The sequence below is a fragment of the Neoarius graeffei genome, chromosome 6, assembly GCF_027579695.1.
Source record: "Neoarius graeffei isolate fNeoGra1 chromosome 6, fNeoGra1.pri, whole genome shotgun sequence".
NCBI classification, from domain to species: domain Eukaryota; kingdom Metazoa; phylum Chordata; class Actinopteri; order Siluriformes; family Ariidae; genus Neoarius; species Neoarius graeffei.
Genome location: NC_083574.1, coordinates 26687585 through 26707412, shown reverse-complemented (window position 1 = coordinate 26707412; position 19828 = coordinate 26687585). Strand labels below are relative to the sequence as shown.

At 42.4% G+C, this 19828-nt stretch overlaps 1 protein-coding gene across 8 annotated transcripts in view; it reads right to left on the bottom strand.

The window, feature by feature from the left end:
• The window catches only part of cdon (cell adhesion associated, oncogene regulated), a 382189-nt gene that overhangs the window by 76617 nt on the left and 285744 nt on the right, over window positions 1–19828 (bottom strand). For all 8 annotated transcript variants that reach the window (XM_060923511.1, XM_060923509.1, XM_060923515.1 and 5 more), the window contains 3 exons: window positions 3787–3903; window positions 3055–3258; window positions 1916–2097 (listed from right to left, as the gene is read on the bottom strand). In XM_060923511.1, the coding sequence (XP_060779494.1) occupies window positions 1916–2097; window positions 3055–3258; window positions 3787–3903 (503 nt within the window). The remainder of the gene's footprint in view (window positions 1–1915; window positions 2098–3054; window positions 3259–3786; window positions 3904–19828) is intronic.

Here is a 19828-nt window from a genome sequence, read left to right as displayed (position 1 = left end):
ATAGCATAAAGTCTTCGTGACAAGGGAACAAACAGAGGGGTATTTATACACAAACTAATTAAGGAACAGGGCGGGGCAGGAAACAGGCAATCAAGACAAACACAAAACACAGTGGCGGCCTCTAGATGCCAAAACAAACATGACAAGATAAACATAACAGCGGCCTCTAGAGGCCAAAACAGTCCCAGTCCTAACAGTGTGTCCACGACGACTGAAAACCTGCACTGCTGAACTAGGTGAACCACTCCAATGCATCTTCAACCTCAGCCTGCAGCTGGGGAGAGTGCCAACCCTCTGGAAGACATCATGTATCGTTCCAGTTCCCAAAAAGAGTCAGCCCAGCGAGCTGAACGACTTCCGACCGGTGGCGCTCACGTCACATCTGATGAAGATGTTGGAGCGGCTCTTCCTCAGCCTCCTCAGACCCCAGGTACAACATGCCCAGGACTGTCTGCAGTTTGCGTACCGGGCAGGTGTTGGTGTGGAAGACGCCATCCTCTACCTGCTACACCAAGCCCACTCGCATCTAGATAAGGGAAGTGGCACAGTGAAGATCCTCTTCTTGGACTTCTTGAGTGCCTTCAACAGCATCCAGCCCCTACTGCTTCAGGACAAACTGAACAGGATGCAAGTGGACCCCTGCCTGGTCACCTGGATCTCCAGCTACCTCACTGACAGGCCGCAGTACGTCAGGCTGAAGGACATCACGTCTGACACTGTAATTAGCAGCACTGGAGCACCCCAGGGCATGGTGCTGGCCCCTCTTCTCTTCACCCTGTACACTGCGGACTTCTGCTACAACTTGGAACTGTGTCACATTCAGAAGTTTGCCGATGACACAGCCATTGTTGGGTGTATCAGTGACGACAGAGAGAAGGAGTATAGGAGCCTGGTGAGGGACTTTGCTGTGTGGTGTAACAGGAACCATCTGCAACTCAACACCTCGAAGACCAAGGAGCTGGTCGTTGACTTTGGGAAGTCCAGACCAAGGTCACGACCAGTTCTGATCGAGGGAGTCGAGGTGGAGGCTGTGGATTCCTACAAGTATGTACCTCGGGTTGTGGCTAAACAGCAAGCTGGACTGGACTTGCAACACCAATCACTTATACAGGAAGGGACAGAGCAGGCTATACTTCCTTAGGAGGCTGCGGTCCTTTAACATCTGCAGGAAACTCCTGTGGATGTTCTATCAGTCTGTGGTCGCCAGTGTCCTGTTTTACACCGTGGTGTGCTGGGGGGGGCAGCACATCCAAGAAGGACACATCCAGGCTGGACAAACTGATCAGGCGGGCCAGCTCTGTGGTCGGCATGAAGCTGGACTCTCTGGTGATGGTGGCAGAGAAGAGGTCTATGGACAAACTACTGAACATCATGGACGACGCCAGTCACCCTCTGCACACCGTCATCAGCAACCAGAGGAGCCTGTTCAGTGACAGAATGCTCCTTCCCAAGTGCAGGACGAACAGACTCAAAAACTCCTTTGTCCCTCACGCCAACAGACTGTACAACTCCTCTGTGGGGGGGGAGGAGGGGTAACAGGAGGACAGAGGACGGGAAGGAGCAGTAGCCTAGCCTAGCCTAACAATAAGCAATACCAGACAATGTGCAATATAATGTGCAATATCTTTCCTGCTTCCCCCCCCCCCACACACACGCTTACCCTAACCCCACTTCTCCCCCCTTTTCCCCCTCCCCCTTCCTCTCTTCCCCATATCTTATTCTTTTATATTTGTATATGTAAATACTTAATTTATTTTAATTTATCTAGAAGTTTTTCTCCATTTCTTTTCTCTGTTTATCTGTAATGATGCTGCTGGAATCTTAATTTCCCTGAGGAAACCCTCCCAAAGGGATCAATAAAGTTTTATCTAATCTAATGCTATAATTCTTGCCTCCATGCAACTGCAGTACTTACAGTCCATCGCACCATGATCTGTGTGTCACTAATAGCATCAGTAGAAGAGATGTGAGGGCCAGCAACAGGTCGGTTGGATGCAGGTGAACTTGTCACTGCTATATGGTATGGCCTGGAGGTGGCGCTATGGGGGCTCTCACCATAGTTGTTCATGGCAATGACACGGAAACGGTATGCGGAACCTGGGAATGGAACAGTGAAAACACTTCTCAAATCTACATCTGATTACGTGCTATTCATCAAGTGTGTCTAGGAATTATGTGGTATATGTTAGTGGTTCTCAGAGTGGGTTCCAGAGACCTGCAGGTGCCCATGAAGCACAGCCAGCAGCTACTACATGACTTTAATTTTGTTCCAGCAGTGGAAATCACAACCTACCACTAACAAAAATATTATATTAATTCTCGAGTTTGGACAGTTATTAGCCTGTTTGACTGGTCCCTTGAAGAAATTGGGTTTAATCCAAAGATCAAAAATTCAAAAACTAGTAGGCTGAAAAATAACATCAACTTAGACCCAATGTGTTCTGTTGAAAGAAAGTGGAATAAAAGTTATTTGGCTTTAATAAACAGACAAAATACTGTACTACACATTTAAATAATATTCATAAAGAAAATCTGATGACATTTATAGAATTTATTTTGCACTTAAAGGGGTCTCTAGCTACAAAGGTTTGAGGCTTCCTGGTATGTGTTGCATACCCAAAGGATTAAAGAAATACACACAGTTTCACTGTTAGAATAGCCTGGAAAAATGTATGACATCTATAAGCTTGCAGCTGTGGTTTGTGTTTCTTCTTGTCAAGACTATGCTTGAAAAGAAGAAAACTACAGCAACATTTTTTTTCTTGTCAAATTGATTGCTGTACTTCAAATTTGGAGTCGATCCAATATCCTTTTTCATCCTCTGTGATAATACACCCTTACATGAAATATTTTATGTGGCAGTTAGTGTCTGTGGAATATATTCTGAAGCTGTGGGCACATTTTGGTTAATGAAATCTTGCTAAAACTAAAGCAATATTTTCTTACTGAGGTTAAGGATATCTTTAGGTTTGCTTGGTTAATATTTCTGGGTTAGCATTAGATGCAGACATGCCAGTGTTTAACGTAATGCAAGTAGGTTGTGTGCAAATCTACCTGCTTCTAAGTTGCGCACTTCCACAGACAGTTTCAGAGGTGAGATGTTATCATCAGCTACGACCCAATCCGCATTACGGCCCTTCCTGTACTCAACACGGAAAGCTGTGATTGGAGAACCACCATTGGCCCGTGGGATCCATGTGACATAAACTGAATTCTCTGATGCTATAGAGATGGTTGGCCGATCTGGGGCCTCAGGAACTGCAAGATAAAACAAACCAAGTAAATCTGAAACCATAAACAAGATTATTCTAGTTTCTAAACTGAACATGCAAAATGGCCATGTGGAAACAGCTGACCATCCATCTTGTGAAAAAGATCAAATACACACAGAGAAAAAAAAGAGCAGCTAAATAAAAAAATAAACAGAAACACACACAAAATAAACAAACCACATCCCAGAGTGGAGCATGTACTTACTGAATGGGCTCTGGGCCATAGACAGATAAAGGCAAATAGAGAAAGCGAGAGAAAATCAAAGAAGAGAGAGAGGGTTAGTAAAAAAAAAAAAAAAAGACTTAGGATATACTGCGTAAAGCATAAATTTATGTCCAATCAAAGAAACTCAGTCTTACTCACACAGACACACAAATCCACACACATGCTTACATATTTCTTATAACTATTTAGAACATGCACATTCAGTTACAATCAGTTGCACAGCATTTGAATCATTTAATTTCAATCGGTCAAACTAATCATTTGTGATTTATTCTCTTAACAGGTTACCTCTGTCATGGATGACCACTCCATAGTGAGTATTGACAATTTTGTCTTCAAGGGCTCTCTCAGGCAAAGACACAAATGGCGCCTTAGAGGGATTCTTATTGGAGGATGAGCTCTTCTCTAAAAATTGCAAAGGGAAAAAAGTGAGAAAAGAAAAAGAGAAGAGAGGGCAAGGGGGAAAATGTAGAAACGAGTGCTGGGAAAAGACCTGCAGTGTTTTATAGCTGTGTTATTTCCTCTGTGGACAGCAGCTGTATTGTGCCAATGCAGTGTGGAGGTCTGTGTTCCTCATTTTGCTTTACTGACTGGCCATGCGTTACTGCACACAGTTGCATGTTCTCAAATGGAAGTGACCTGACTCTAATAAACTCTACTCTCTGTGTGTCTAGCTGAATTAACAACTGTGTACAGGTACGTGAGTGATAATGTATGCTATTACACTGCCTGGGCACGCACAAATATTTCGTTGGACTGCCTTCAGTTTTGATTACAGCATGTATTCACCATGGCATTGTTTCAACAACCTTGTACAACATCACATTTGTTATGCCCAAATTTACAACATTTATTTCCACCCAAAGTTGCATAAATTTTTTGCAGAGGTCTTGTATAGACGAAGGGGGCATCGAACCACTTTGTAAAGTCTTGAATCCTGGCATTGTCATTCTGGAATATGTCTGTGCCATCAGGGAATCCATCAATGGGAAATCCTGGTCATTTTGTAGATTCAGGGAGTCAGCTGACTTAATTTTGTCACATAATGTTGACGACTCTGGACTTGACCAATTTTAGCAACTCCAGATCATAACACTATCTCTAGAGGCTTGTACAGTGGCCACTATGCACGATGGGTGCATCACTTACTGTGCTTCCCATCTTACCCTGACACACCAATCACTCTGAAATAGGGTAAATCTGCTCTCATCAGACCATATTACCTTTTTCCATTGCTCCAGAGTCCAATCTTTATATTCCCAAACAAACTGAAGATTTTTCTCCTGTTTAGTCTCACTAACAAGTGGTTTTCTTATGGCCACACAGCTATGTACAGAAATAAGTCCTAATCCTGGGAGTTCTCATTGCTTTGTGCATGTGGAAATACTATTACCTTCACTATTAAACATAGCAGTGAGTTCTACTGCTGAGATATATCTATATATCTAGAGAGAGAGAGAGATAATAAACAATTTGACTTCAAGTTTAAGTGATCTCCAATCACGGTCAGTCAAGATTTTTTTCTGAGCACATTTCTTCTGCAAAGTTGACAGTTCACCACTATCCTTACAGGTCTTAATAATGTGTTGGACAATTCTTAACCCAATCTCTTTAGTTGTTTTCTTTGCTTGATGCAGGCAATAATTTGACCCTTCTGACACACAGTAACATCTTTTCCATGACCACAGGATATATCTTTCAACATGGTTGTTTTAGAAATGAGAAGCTACTCACTACATCAGTTAGGGTTACTCTAAAATTCTTTTACTAGCATTAAAATAATTGTTGCCAGCTGAATCATACTGATCACTGCAGTAATTATCCAATCAAAGGCTCTTAAGTATTTGCTTATTTAAATCCACACAAACTTTTTTTTTAAATAAATCAAGCAGTGTATATGATAATGTCCCACTTTGGATTGTTTTATTTAGTTCATCTATATATGCATACATTGTATGTCAGGCTGCATTAAAATGGCTGTACAGAAATAAGTGCATGGAATAATAGAATAACAAAACAAAAGTTGATATGAAGATTATGGGGATGGTTGCCAGGTCTCCCAGTCTAATTAGCACACAAAAAAAAGAGCTTTATTCCATACAGCTTTCATAGACTGAAAGCTATGCACAGGACAGTATATCACTGTTGACCCTCAAAAAATAATTTAATTAAAAATATTATAAACCTTGGGAGATTATTGTGTACAGTTTTCTTCATTGATAATCATTCTCTATCATTTTTAAAAAGAAAATGTTCTCAGATCATCATACGGCTATTATAATGAAATGCTGCATAAAGGATTGCAACTGACTCGCAGTAGCTTTGAAAGTTTTTTAATAGAGTCTGTTCGTGTGTCCAGTGAACATTTCTGTTTGTCTAGAATATAACAAACACAAAAACTAAACTGACAAAACATTAGATGGCTAATACTGTCAACCATAGTGTAACAAACAGTTTATTGATTTGAGAAAAATATGTTGGTTTGGACCAGTTAGCTTGTTTACTCAGCCACATTAGAAAGACAGCTGTTAGAATGCAGGCACTTACAGATGTATGCGCAGAGGAGAAGAGATTGCTGAATGTCAACAAAGCCAAGCTGCGGGACTGGAATCAGTGTCGGTAAACTAGCGAGGGTCGGACAATCGGCGAACGTGACGTAGGGAAGACAAAGAGCGAAAAAGTGGAGGAAATAGCAAAGGGTCAAAAATACAAGAGGCAGTCAGAAAAGATACAAGGTTTGGTATGAACTGAACTAGCAGGACAATACTTCGCAATGGTGTGTTTGTTAGGGGAGCTTAAATAGAGGAACAGGTGATTAAGGAAATGAGAGCCAGCAGAGGGCGCTGTGTGTTTTAGGAGCTGTAGTCCAGTGTGTCCATGTTTGTAGTTCGTTCTTTCTCAGCGGGTTTACTGACAACGATAGCAGGCTTTCTGGGAAAGGTCCATAGGTCATGTGATTCAGGAGTGGAAGAAAGTTATAAGATATATACGATTTGTTGTTATAATTTGTCAATTTTTTTTTTCTAGCAGACATATTTTTCAGTGTTTTCCATTATTTCTAGGGCATAATAGTAGGGTTATCATGAAAATAAATAAATAAATAAATAAATATAAAATGCACCATGTCAATTCTGGTAACACTCCAAATGCAAAAACAGATATGATTTTTTTAAAGCACTAAACAGATACATATACAAATATAGATAACACCATTGCCTTATACCCTGTAGGAGATTTAGATATTTTTGCAACAATTTCTTTAAGGTTAACTAAACTATGCTTAACTAAAATATTTCTCAGGGCATGTTTGGTATCATTCTAATCCATGTTTCATGGTGAACAATGTAGTGACATAATTATCATATAAGTTTAGGAAATAACATTCATGGCATACAGTTTTATATTTTGCACTGCGTGAGGAATTTCCCCCCAAATTTACATACTGGGGCCAACGAGTCTATGCCAGAGACTTCTTCCCATTGTTATACAAAACTCAGGCCCTGTCCACACGGCAACGGATTCAGGTGACTCCGATACAATTGCTTATCGTTTAGGCCTGGCGTCCACACGGCACCAGCGTTTTGGGTGCCCAAAACGCAATCTTTTTGAGAACGGGTTCCAGAGTGGAAAGATCTGGCAACATTGCCGTTGTGAAGTCGTCTGGATGAGTAGAACGGATTTGTTTACGATGACGTCACAACCACATGACTGTCAGTGCTTCACGCCGGGTAGAAGTGTAACGAACTCGATGCGAGTTGTCAACAAATCCTATAACTTGGTTCATGAAACGCGCTTACAAAATATTTTCACTGTGAATATTTATTGTGTAATGGTGCAAAGTGAGAGAGAGAGAGAGAGAGAGACTCTGCCCTTAGGGCAGAGTCAATCCCGCCAGCAAAAATAGGGAAAAAAAAGGAGCGATCTCACCTCTTCAGGTGTTGGTTTAAATCCTACAATACATTCCTCAAAAAGGGCGTAGAAGAGCAAATTAATCCATCAACGTGTAGCATTCAATTTATTCCGGACCATTAAAGACGCCGCCTTCCGCGTAGAATCATACATCATCCTCGCCGCCATATTGGATAGGTCAAAGCGGAGAATAAAGATTCATGTGCTGCATTTAACTGTACCAACAGGTTTACCGTCCAAACGAGATCACATGGGATTACCTTTCACAGGTGAGAAACAACAAGTTAATCCATCAACGTGTAGCATTCAATTTATTCCGGACCATTAAAGACGCCGCCTTCCGCGTAGAATCATACGTCAACCTCGCCGCCATATTGGATAGGTCAAAGCGGAGAATAAAGATTAGCTGCGTTTAACTGTACCAACAGGTTTACCGTCCAAACGAGATCACATGGGATTACCTTTCACAGGTGAGAAACAACAAGTTAATCCATCAACGTGTAGCATTCAATTTATTCCGGACCATTAAAGACGCCGCCTTCCGTGTAGAATCATACGTCATCCTCGCCGCCATATTGGATAGGTCAAAGCGGAGAATAAAGATTAGCTGCGTTTAACTGTACTGACAGGTTTGCCGTCCAAACGAGATCACATGGGATTACCTTTCACAGGTGAGACTGGAAAAATACTTTTCATTGTATTTGGTCATTATAATGTAATTTTACAAACAGATTTTCCTGACTTTGTGGCTAATATGAAGTCTCGCGCATAATAGTTTATGCGCATGCGTCCTTACTTCTTCTATTGTTCTGGTGTCTCCGAAGGGACCGTCTTACAGCGCCCCTAGAGGTGTGGCATGTGTATTGCATCGTTTTCAGCAAGCGTTGCGTTGCCATATGGACCTGATATTTTACTGATCGTTGCCCATTTGGACGCGATATATTTTTAAATAACATCTCGTTGCCGTTGTCGTGTGGATGTCGTGTAGCTACATCCACACGACAACGGCAACGAGATGTTATTTAAAAATATATCGCGTCCAAATGGGCAACGATCAGTAAAATATCAGGTCCATATGGCAACGCAACGCTTGCTGAAAACGATGCAATACACATGCCACACCTCTAGGGGTGCTGTAAGACGGTCCCTTCGGAGACACCAGAACAATAGAAGAAGTAAGGACGCATGCGCATAAACTATTATGCGCGAGACTTCATATTAGCCACAAAGTCAGGAAAATCTGTTCGTAAAATTACATTATAATGACCAAATACAATGAAAAGTATTTTTCTAGTCTCACCTGTGAAAGGTAATCCCATGTGATCTCGTTTGGACGGCAAACCTGTCGGTACAGTTAAACGCAGCTAATCTTTATTCTCCGCTTTGACCTATCCAATATGGCGGCGAGGATGACGTATGATTCTACGCGGAAGGCGGCGTCTTTAATGGTCCGGAATAAATTGAATGCTACACGTTGATGGATTAACTTGTTGTTTCTCACCTGTGAAAGGTAATCCCATGTGATCTCGTTTGGACGGTAAACCTGTTGGTACAGTTAAACGCAGCACATGAATCTTTATTCTCCGCTTTGACCTATCCAATATGACGGCGAGGATGACGTATGATTCTACGCGGAAGGCGGCGTCTTTAATGGTTTGGAATAAATTGAATGCTACACGTTGATGGATTAATTTGCTCTTCTACGCCCTTTTTGAGGAATGTATTGTAGGATTTAAACCAACATCTGAAGAGGTGAGATCGCTCCTTTTTTTTCCCTATTTTTGCTGGCGGGATTGACTCTGCCCTAAGGGCAGAGTCTCTCTCTCTCTCTCTCTCTCTCTCTCTCACTTTGCACCATTACACAATAAATATTCACAGTGAAAATATTTTGTAAGCGCGTTTCATGAACCAAGTTATAGGATTTGTTGACAACTCGCATCGAGTTCGTTACACTTCTACCCGGCGTGAAGCACTGACAGTCATGTGGTTGTGACGTCATCGTAAACAAATCCGTTCTACTCATACAGACGACTTCACAACGGCAATGTTGCCAGATCTTTCCACTCTGGAACCCGTTCTCAAAAAGATTGCGTTTTGGGCACCCAAAACACCGGTGCCGTGTGGACGCCAGGCCTAAACGATAAGCAATTGTATCGGAGTCACCTGAATCCGTTGCCGTGTGGACAGGGCCTCAGTCTCCAGAAACTGGCACTGGTTGAGGCAACATGCAGCAGCAGAGAGCATGTGTGTGTGGTGGTGTTTTATTTGTTTTTATTGTCATCTATTGTTGTTTTAACTTATGTTACAATGTTTTCATGGATCTGATCTCATAAAATTGACTTACCAAAGGCTGATAGCTTTCATCTTCTCCTTGACACTTTGTTTTGGCCCTTTGAGTCATCTTTTGAGTGGACATGGTGTGTTCCCTGAGTCATGCCAGTATGGATGGGAGTTTCTCCTGTTACTCCAAGATGCTGGTGCGGATGCTGTGGACACCACATCCTTCCCTGCGGAGATCATCCATCACCATGATTACTCTCTGGGGAGCAGGAGCCCGGCTTTCAAGCCCACATACGGAGGGAGGAAGAGGGGCAGACGTGGAGGAGTTTGGCAGCGGCTTAAAAGACGGCCACTGGAGGATCCCCCCTTCCCTCGATTATCCTTGCTAATGCAGTCTCATCGAAACAAGATAGACGACTTGCAAGCAAATGTCAAGTTCCTCTCAGGATATAAAAGTGCTTGTCTCGTTGCCCTGACCGAGACATGGCTCAAGCAGCAGGATCTGCAATCCGATCTGGCAATAGATGGCTTCGGGGAACCGTTGCGTCTTGACAGAGACCCTTCAGTGACAGGGAAATCACTGGGAGGTGGACTCTGTTTATATATTAATAAAAAATGGTGCAACACTTCTGTAGTCAGGGACACATTGTGCACCCCTGATATATAACTTCTTTCTGTTTCTTTGCATCCGTTTTACCTCCCGAGGGAGTTTCCACAAATATTTATAACTCTGGTGTATATTCACCCGAAGGCAAATGCTGTTAATGATACACGGGTCATTGTGGATACAGTCCACAGGCTTCAGAGCATCGCAACGGACGCTCCCAGTTTTGTTATGGGGGATTTTAATCATTGTAAACTTGGGAAGTCACTTACAAACTTTCAACAATATGTCACTTGCCCTATGAGGAATATGAGGTGTCTGGCTCTTTTTTACAGCTCCATAAAAGGTGCTTATAAATCCTTCCAGAAAGCGCCTCTGGGCACGTCTGACCATAGTGTGGTTTATTTGTGTCCGATGTACAAACCTGTCCTGAAGGAAACAAAACCCGAGCGGCATTTGGTTCCGGTCTGGTCAGCGGAATCTATTCAGCGCCTCCAGGACTGTTTCTTCTGCACAGACTGGGATTTATTTATGGATGCATGTTCAGATCTGGATGAACTGACTGAGATTGTCACCTCATATATTAATTTCTGCAAGGACCTGATAATTCCAAGGAAATTAATTTCCATCTTTCCCAAAAACAAGCCAAGGGTGTCTAAATCTGTTAAAAACATCATCAATCAGAGGAACATCAGTTTTAATAAGGGGGACATCACCCGCAGCAGGGAGTTACAAAAACAAGTTAAGCATGAACTTAAACTTGCAAAAATTATATATAAAAACAAGGTATAAACCCTGTTAATTTCTGGTAACTCTCGGCCTGCATGGGAGGGTGTTAAATCCATTATGGGCATGCAGTCTAGTAAGAGCCCTATTCCCCTTGCTGGTATGTCAGATTCTGAGCTTGCTGATGATCTAAACAGTTTTTACAATCGTTTTAACTCTTGTGATTTTAGTAAGGAGCTGTCGGTATACAGAGATGCTCCCCCGGCACAGATGGACATACCGGTAGTTATCAATTGTGATATTGTTTGTAAATTTTTTAAAGGTGTGAAGGAGAGGAAAAGTCCTGGACCAGACAACAGTGGGGGCAGACTTCTGAAGAACTGTGCAGAGCAGTTGGTTGGCATCTTCACTTTTATCTTCAGAAAATCTCTCCAGCTCTGCAAGGTCCCTTGTCTTTGGAAAGACTCCATGATTGTACCGGTGCCCAAGATTAAAACACTGAAATCCCAAAACGACTTTTGGCCTGTTGTGCTCATTTCTCATTGAGGCGGGACCCCGCAAGTTGTTACAAAAAGAAAGTTGTTAGCTGCCTGCAACAACTAGAAAAGGACCAAGCCATCAACCGATCTCTGTACGACAGATTGTACCCTGGGGAAGCTGTTCCTCTCATATATGGACTCCCCAAGATTCACAAGGAAGGAGCTCCACTCAGACCTATCATCAGCAGTATAAACTCTGTTACTTACAACACTGCCAAACACCTAGCCACCACCCTGGCTCCTCTTGTTGGGAATACGCCACATCACGTCAAAAACTCCCAAGATTTTGCTACTAAAGTTGCAGACCTCAAACTAGACTCAGATGAAACCATGGCTTCCTACGACGTCACTTCTCTGTTCACATGCATTCCCACCACAGAAGCAGTTGAATCTGTTAGAAAACGACTCCTTCGAGACAGCACCTTATTGGATAGAACGAACCTCACCACGGACCAGATTTGCACCCTGCTTGACCTCTGCCTGACTACCACTTATTTCCAGTTTAATGAAAGTTTCTACAGACAGAAGCATGGATGCGCCATGGGCTCACCGGTATCCCCTATTGTGGCCAATCTTTACATGGAGGAAGTGGAACGTAAAGCTTTGACCACTTTTTCAGGAGTTGCTCCCAGCCACTGGTTCAGATATGTGGATGACACCTGGGTTAAAATCAAAACCCATGAGGTGGAAGCCTTCTCTAAGCACATCAGTGCAGTGGATATTAACATCAACCTCACTCGGGAGGACATCAGTGGGAATAATCTAGCCTTCTTGGATTGTGATGTACACATTAGACAAGACAGAAGCCTGAGCATCGAGGTCTACCGGAAACCCACACACACACAGACCAGTACCTACTCTTTGACTCTCACCACCCACTGGAACACAAATTGGGGGTCATTAGGACCTTGCAACACAGGGCTCAGAACATCCCTACAACGATAGAGGGAAAAGACAAGGAGCAGAATCACATCAAGAAAGCACTTCAGAACTGTGGGTATCCCAACTGGTCTTTCCTCAAGAGCAGAAAAAGGAACAGAATGGACAAGGAGGATAACAGGAACAAACGCAAGAACATTGTCATTCCCTACATTTCTGGTCTATCTGAGAAACTCAGGAGGATCTTCTACAAACACAACATTCCGGTACATTTCAGACCCAGTAACACTCTGAAGCAGAAACTGGTCCACCCTAAGGACAAAATACCCAGACACAAACAGGACAACGTAGTGTATGCCATTCACTGCACGGACTCGTATATTGGGGAGACAAAACAACCGCTTCACAGGCACATGGCTCAACACAGGAGAGCCAGTTCCTCAGGCCAGGACTCTGCTGTCTACCTTCATCTTAACAACAAAGGACACTCATTTCAGGATTGCAATGTACGCATTTTAGCCAGAGAGGATCGTTGGTATGAACGAAGAGTTAAAGAAGCCATTTTTGTCAACCTGGAACGGCCATCACTGAACAGAGGTGGGGGTCTAAGACATAATTTATCAGCCACCTACAATTCAGTCCTTGGCACACTTCCCAGACAACTGAATGCACACCAATAGAGATCTTGCAGTCACGTGACCGGAAAGTACACAACCCCCATCTTGTCGGTCAAAAACACCACTGAATGCTGCTGCACTCGTGTACAAAATGGATCAATTTCAACTGACGGACTACACGGCTCATTTTTCTAATGAACAGATAACTAGATATATGTCTAAAATAAACGATCTACAGATTTGTGACCCTTATGGCTTTCCGGATGGAGTTTTCATAACCGGATTTTGAACTGCCAGCAGAATACCCGGACGTGTATGATTACCTCATCAACTTTCCCTCGCTGTTCAGTGGTGAAGCACTGCGTGCTTATAAATCTCTGGACAGTTTTCTTTACAGAAATTCAAGATTTGTCAGCGACTCAGATGTGGCATCTTGTAAACAAGAAAATAACAATCCTCACTGGATGGGTAAGTCACTTAAGTATTGAGTATAGCACTGACCAGCCGATTATAGAATAGAATAAGGTAATTCCAAATCGTCCGTCTTGTTTACATGGATCTGGCGTTGGAGAGGTAGAGGCTTGGCAGTGGAGGTTTGAGTGGCTGTTTTCTGAGCTTAGTCAACAGGCCGGCTCTGCCTGTAGCCTCGCTTCTGCTCCCGGCGCCGCCTCCTTCGCTTTGCTTCCGATAACAATCCACGGAGACCCCGCTGGTCTCGCCCGGAATGCTTTTTTTTTTTTTCTCGTCCGGAATGTTGTGCATGCGATGGAAATCGCTACAAACCGTCATTTTCTGCTGGAAACCAGTGTCCAGTAAGTCCATACGGTTGTAGTGGATATTGAAGTCTGGTACAGACGAACAACACGCAAAAATACACACAAAAAACATAAAAAACGTGCACAGGTAGGGAGAGCTTGTAGCCGCAGCCGTTGTAGTAGAATTGTATATAGTAGGGTTTTCCAGAAGAAAAGGTAGAAGTAAAAGCAGAAGTAGAACCAGAAGTAGAAGTAGAAGGCGGAATATGGCGTTTGACCGACACGATGGCGTCTGTCACAATCTGGATCGGCTGTGACGTCACATGCAAGTGCTCCATACCCAGCTGTTTTCAGTGACTCACAGGAGGACAGAGAGAATCAGCATTCCATTGATCACCCTAACGGGCAATCCATTGATCATCCTAACGACTCTCGAGGCCGTTCACAACCAGCCCCCAGTGACCCACACCAACAGGATGACTCAATGACACCTTAGATAAGCTTTTCATCCATGAGAGGATAAATACCTGATGCTCCCTACCAGTCAGACAGAACTGAAGAAGCCTTTCGGATGAGAGGTGAAATGTTTTCAAGAATCTTCAAGCAAGTCCAGTTGCTCTCTTTTACCACCCACAGTTTACCATGACCTGGATGACTGAGAATCTTCACAAATTCATTTCTCTTGTTATGAAGATTCTTGAGCGGATTATAAAGACGAAGATCTTGGGCACAACTCAGAGCAGTTTTGACCCTCTGCAATTTGCCTACAGAGCAGGGAGGGATGATGATGATGCTGTTAACACCCTACTCAACCTGGTACTGGGCCATCTTGAGGGGGTACAAAAGCTCATTTGCTTTTTATTGACTTTTCTTCAGCTTTTAACTGTATACAACCACACATTTTAGCTGATCGTCTTAACAACACACACAATCTTGACTAGGGTATAGTAAGCTGGTTAGTTGACTTTTTAACTGACCGACCACAGAGGGTGAAGGTTAATGGCGTTTTATCCAACGTACTTTTATCCTCCACCGGCTCCCCTCAGGGCTGTCCTTTCACCACTTTTATTTATTTATTTTATATACAAATAAGTGCAAAAGTCAGCATTCTGATAGATACATCATTAAATTTGCTCTGTGATTAAAATTGACTCTGTGATTGTATTGCTTCTCAGCAATCAAGACACCAATCATGGTCCAGTGGTGAGTGATTTTATTGATTGGTGTGAGTGCTCATCTTTGAGCATTAATGTCTCAAAACTAAGGAGATGATTATTGATTTTAAGAAGAAGCCTCCATCAAATTCCCATTTTTATTTATGGCCAGGCGGTCGAAATTGTAAAGCAGTACAAATACCTGGGAACTATCATCGACAGTAACCTGATCTTTGAGGCAAACACTGATGCAGTTTGTGCAAAGGCCCATCAGCGCATGTACTTTTATCGAAAGTTGAGAAGTTTTAGTGTGGATACCTCTTTTATGAACATGTTTTATTGAGTCTGTTTTAACCTTTTCTTTTATTTGCTGGTTTGGGTCCCTCACATTGAAAGACAGGAACAGGTTGAACAGCATTATTAAAATGTGTGGTAAGATTGCCGAGATCAACTTTGAGGAGCTCTCTGTCTTGTACAGAGTTAGAGCCACCAGGAAAGCAGAAGCTATCCTGGCTGACCCCAGTCATCCACTGTTCTCTGAATATAGGCTGCTGCCTTCTGGTCATCGGTACTTGGTACCAAAATGTAGGACGAACAGATTTAAAAGTTTGCCACTGTAACTACTGGCCTCATAAACAACAGTCTATCATGATGGGTCTCCCTGTAATATCTGTGCACCTTGTTTTCATTGTGATTGTATGCTGTATATGTTTTGTTGTATTGTGTTTTATTCTCTGCTGGCTGTACAACAAATTGCCCCTCATGGGGATAATAAAGTTTACTATGCAATACTAACATATGACACCTCATGATGGGAATACCTGTCGGAGCCCACCCAGCAATCAAATGAATTGCATCTCTTCCATTTGGTAACCTGGTCACTATACATTTTAAAGAGTCTCAGAGGTATATAAAGGTATGCATTACACAATGTAAGAAGAGGTATTTTCATCATGCCTCTGAGAGGTTTGTTTTACCATGATGCATTGAGAGGCATTTTCCATCACGCTGCTGAGAAACGTTCCTTGACCATCACCCATCCTATGCCTTACACAATTCTGTAAGCAATGTTAATTTTTTTTCCGCTTCCAGTTGAGCGCATTCTGGCCGCCGCTTCTCACCGGAGCTTTTTTATTTTTTTGTGTTTGTGTAGTTTGAGGTTTGTTTTTGTTTGAGTGTTTTTGTCTGCCGGTTGTGGTGTAGCTCCGGACCCAGTTTTGGGCGTCGGTTCCCTCCAGGCATTGGTTCGCCATGGGTGATGCCTGTGCTTCTAGTTATGGACTGCAGTGAGGTCATTGCTCATTTTAACATCGTGGTTGTCCAGTGCTCTGTACTTTAGTGCTTGGCGTGGTGTTCTGAGCAATGTTGCTCAGTGGCATCGCGGCGGCTGTGCAGGTGGTTTGGGACATACCAGTGCTCTGCAGGGCGGTGCTTCTGTGCTTGCTTTGTGGATCCATGGCGTGGTGTTCCGAGTGATGTTGCTGGCATCGTCGCAGTGGCTGTGCTGGCAGTGTGGGACTTGTTTTCGCGCGTCTTTTGGTGGGACTGTGGCTGCTACACCATTGGAATGACATCCTGGCCTCCATTTTGTGGACTTTTTTTATTTATTTATTCCCTATAATTGTAAAGCGACCTTGGGTTTTGAGAAAGGCGCTATATAAATTGAACTTCATCTCATCTCATCTCATTATCTCTAGCCGCTTTATCCTTCTACAGGGTCGCAGGCAAGCTGGAGCCTATCCCAGCTGACTACGGGCGAAAGGCGGGGTAGACCCTGGACAAGTCGCCAGGTCATCACAGGGCTGACACATAGACACAGACAACCATTCACACTCACATTCACACCTACGGTCAATTTAGAGTCACCAGTCAACCTAACCTGCATGTCTTTGGACTGTGGGGGAAACCGGAGCACCCGGAGGAAACCCACGCGAACACGGGGAGAACATGCAAACTCCACACAGAAAGGCCCTCGCCGGCCCCGGGGCTCGAACCCAGGACCTTCTTGCTGTGAGGCGACAGCGCTAACCACTACACCACCGTGCCGCCTAAATTGAACTTATTAAATATTATTATTTTATTGTATGTTGTGTATTTGTATTTTGTAGAATAAACCAACTTGTTATTTTCCTCTTGATCTATTCAGTAGTTCTTCTGCAAGAAAGTCTGTTCTAAATTAAATGCTATGGGAACACTGAGTTAATACACTTCTAGTACTAAATAGAAGACATATTTTTGGAGTCAGACAATTAATTAAACTTACTGGAGTCAGATATTTATTGGAGTCAGATATTTTAATAAAAGTTAAAACAGGTATTTTCCTTCATCTATCCCTTTTTTGTTATTTGTTACAGGAGAAAATAGCAACTTACATTTTATCCCTACAACCCCTATAATACACCATAAGTAACATGTATCAAGTGCTGTCTTTTTAAATAACAAACAAAATCAACAGCTGCACAAACCCATCCCTAAGTTGTGAGAAGCAAAATTCAGAACTTTGGTTTTGATATGTACAGTGTCTTGCAAAAGTACTCATCCCCTGTGGTGTTTGTCCGGTTTTGTTGCATTACAAGCTGGAATCAAAATGGATTTTTGGAGGGTTAGCACTATTTGATTTACACAACATGCCTACCACATTAAAAGTGCAAATGTTTTTTTTTTCTTTTTTTGTGACACAAACAATAATTAAGATGAAAAAACAGAAATCTTGAGTGTGCATAGGTGTTCACCCCCTTTTGTATAAAACCCCTAAATAATAGCTGGTCCAACCAATTAACTTCATAAGTCACATAATTAGTTGATTAAGATCCACCTGTATGCAATCAAAATGTCACATGATCTGTCACACAATGTCTGGATAAATCAACCTGTTCTGGAAGGACCCTGACTCTGCAGCACTACTAAGCAAGTAACATGAAAACCAAGGAGCACTTCAGACATGTCAGAGACAAAGTTGTGGAGAAGTATGGATCAGGGCTAGGTGATAAAAAAATATCCCAAACTTTGACTATCCCAGGGAGCACCATTAAATCCATTATAGCAAAATGGAAAGAATATGTCACCACTACAAACCTGACAAGAGAAGGCTGCCCACCAAAACTCACAGACCAAGCAAGGAGGGCATTAATCAGAGATGCAACAAAGACACCAAAGATAACACTGAAGGAGCTGCAAAGATCCACAGCAGAGATGGGAGTATCTGTGCATAGGACCACTTTAAGCCGTATCCACAGAGTGGTGGCCAGAAAAAAGCCATTGCTTAAAGAAAAAAAATAAGAAAGCATGTTTGGAGTTTGCCCAACAGCATGTGGCAGACTCCCCAAACACATGGAAGAAGATTCTCTGGTCAAATGAGACTAAAATGGAACTTTTTGGCCATCACAGGAAATGCCACATGTGGCACAAACCCAACACCTTGAGAACACCATTCCTACAGTGAAGCATGGTGATAGCAGCATCATGTTGTGGGGATGTTTTTCACCTGCAGGGACAGGAAAGCTGGTCAGAATTGAAAGAAAGATGGAGGGCACTAAATACACGGCAATTCTGAAGGAAAACCTGTTTGAGTCAGCCAGAGGTTTGAGACTGGGACGAAGGTTCACATTCCAGCAGGACAATAACCCTAAATATACTGCTCAAGCTACACTGGAGTGGTTTAAAGGGAAACATTTAAATGTCTTGGAATGGCCTAATCAAAGCCCAGACCTCAATCCAATTGAGAATCTGTAGCATAACTTGAAGATTGCTGTACACCAACGCAACTCATCTAACTTGAAGGAGCTGGAGCGGTTTTGCCTTGAGGAATGGGCAAAAATACCAGTGGCTAGATGTGCTAAGCTAATGGAGACATACCACAAGAGACTTGCAGCTGTAACTGAAGCAAAATGTGGCTCTAAATAGTATTGACTTTGGGGGTGAATACCTATACACACTCCAGATTTCTGTTTTTTTCATCTTAATTACTGTTTGTGTCACAATTAAAAAAAAAAAAACATTTGCACCTTTAAAGTGGTAGGCATGTTGTGCAAATCAGATGGTGATAACCTCCCAAAAATCCATTTTAATTCCAGCTTGTAATCTGACAAAACAAGAGAAACATCAAGGGGGATGAATACTTTTGCAAGACACTGCATACCTGGAGACCAGACTTCAGTATGTTTCAAAATCTGTTAAGTAGATAAAGAGAACCCAGTTAAACAAATGAGACAAAAATATTATACTTGGTCTAAATAAATATACTATGTATTGAGGAAAATGATCCAATATGACATATCCGTGAGTGGCAAAAGAATGTTAACCTCAAGGATTAGCAGTTAATTTGAAGGTGAAATTAGTCAGGTGTTTTCAATCAATGGGATGGCAATCAGGTGTGAGTGGGCACCCTGTTTTATTTAAAGAACAGAGATCTATCAAAGTCTGATCTTCACAACACATGTTTGTGGAAGTGTATCATGGCACAAACAAAGGAGATTTCTGAGGACCTCAGAAAAAGCGTTGTTGATGCTCATCAGGCTGGAAAAGATTACAAAACCTTCTTGAAAGAGTTTGGACTCCACCAATCCACAGTCAGACAGATTGTTAATTTTTGCTAATTTTGACTGTTTAGTCATGGACTGAATAAACAGTCAATGGAGGTGTGTTTAGTTAACATTTAGTTAACCTTGAAATATGTGTCAATTAATGAACATGTTAACTTTGTTGATTTATGCTAAATTGATTATGCTAAAGTGTCAAGTTTAAACGTTAATGTTAATTAATGCAGTAAATAATGATAGTTAAGGGAACCTTAACCTGAATTGATAACTATATAATTTTGGTCGTGGACCATTGTCAGAACAGCAGTGTCACTCTTATGGTAGTTGTG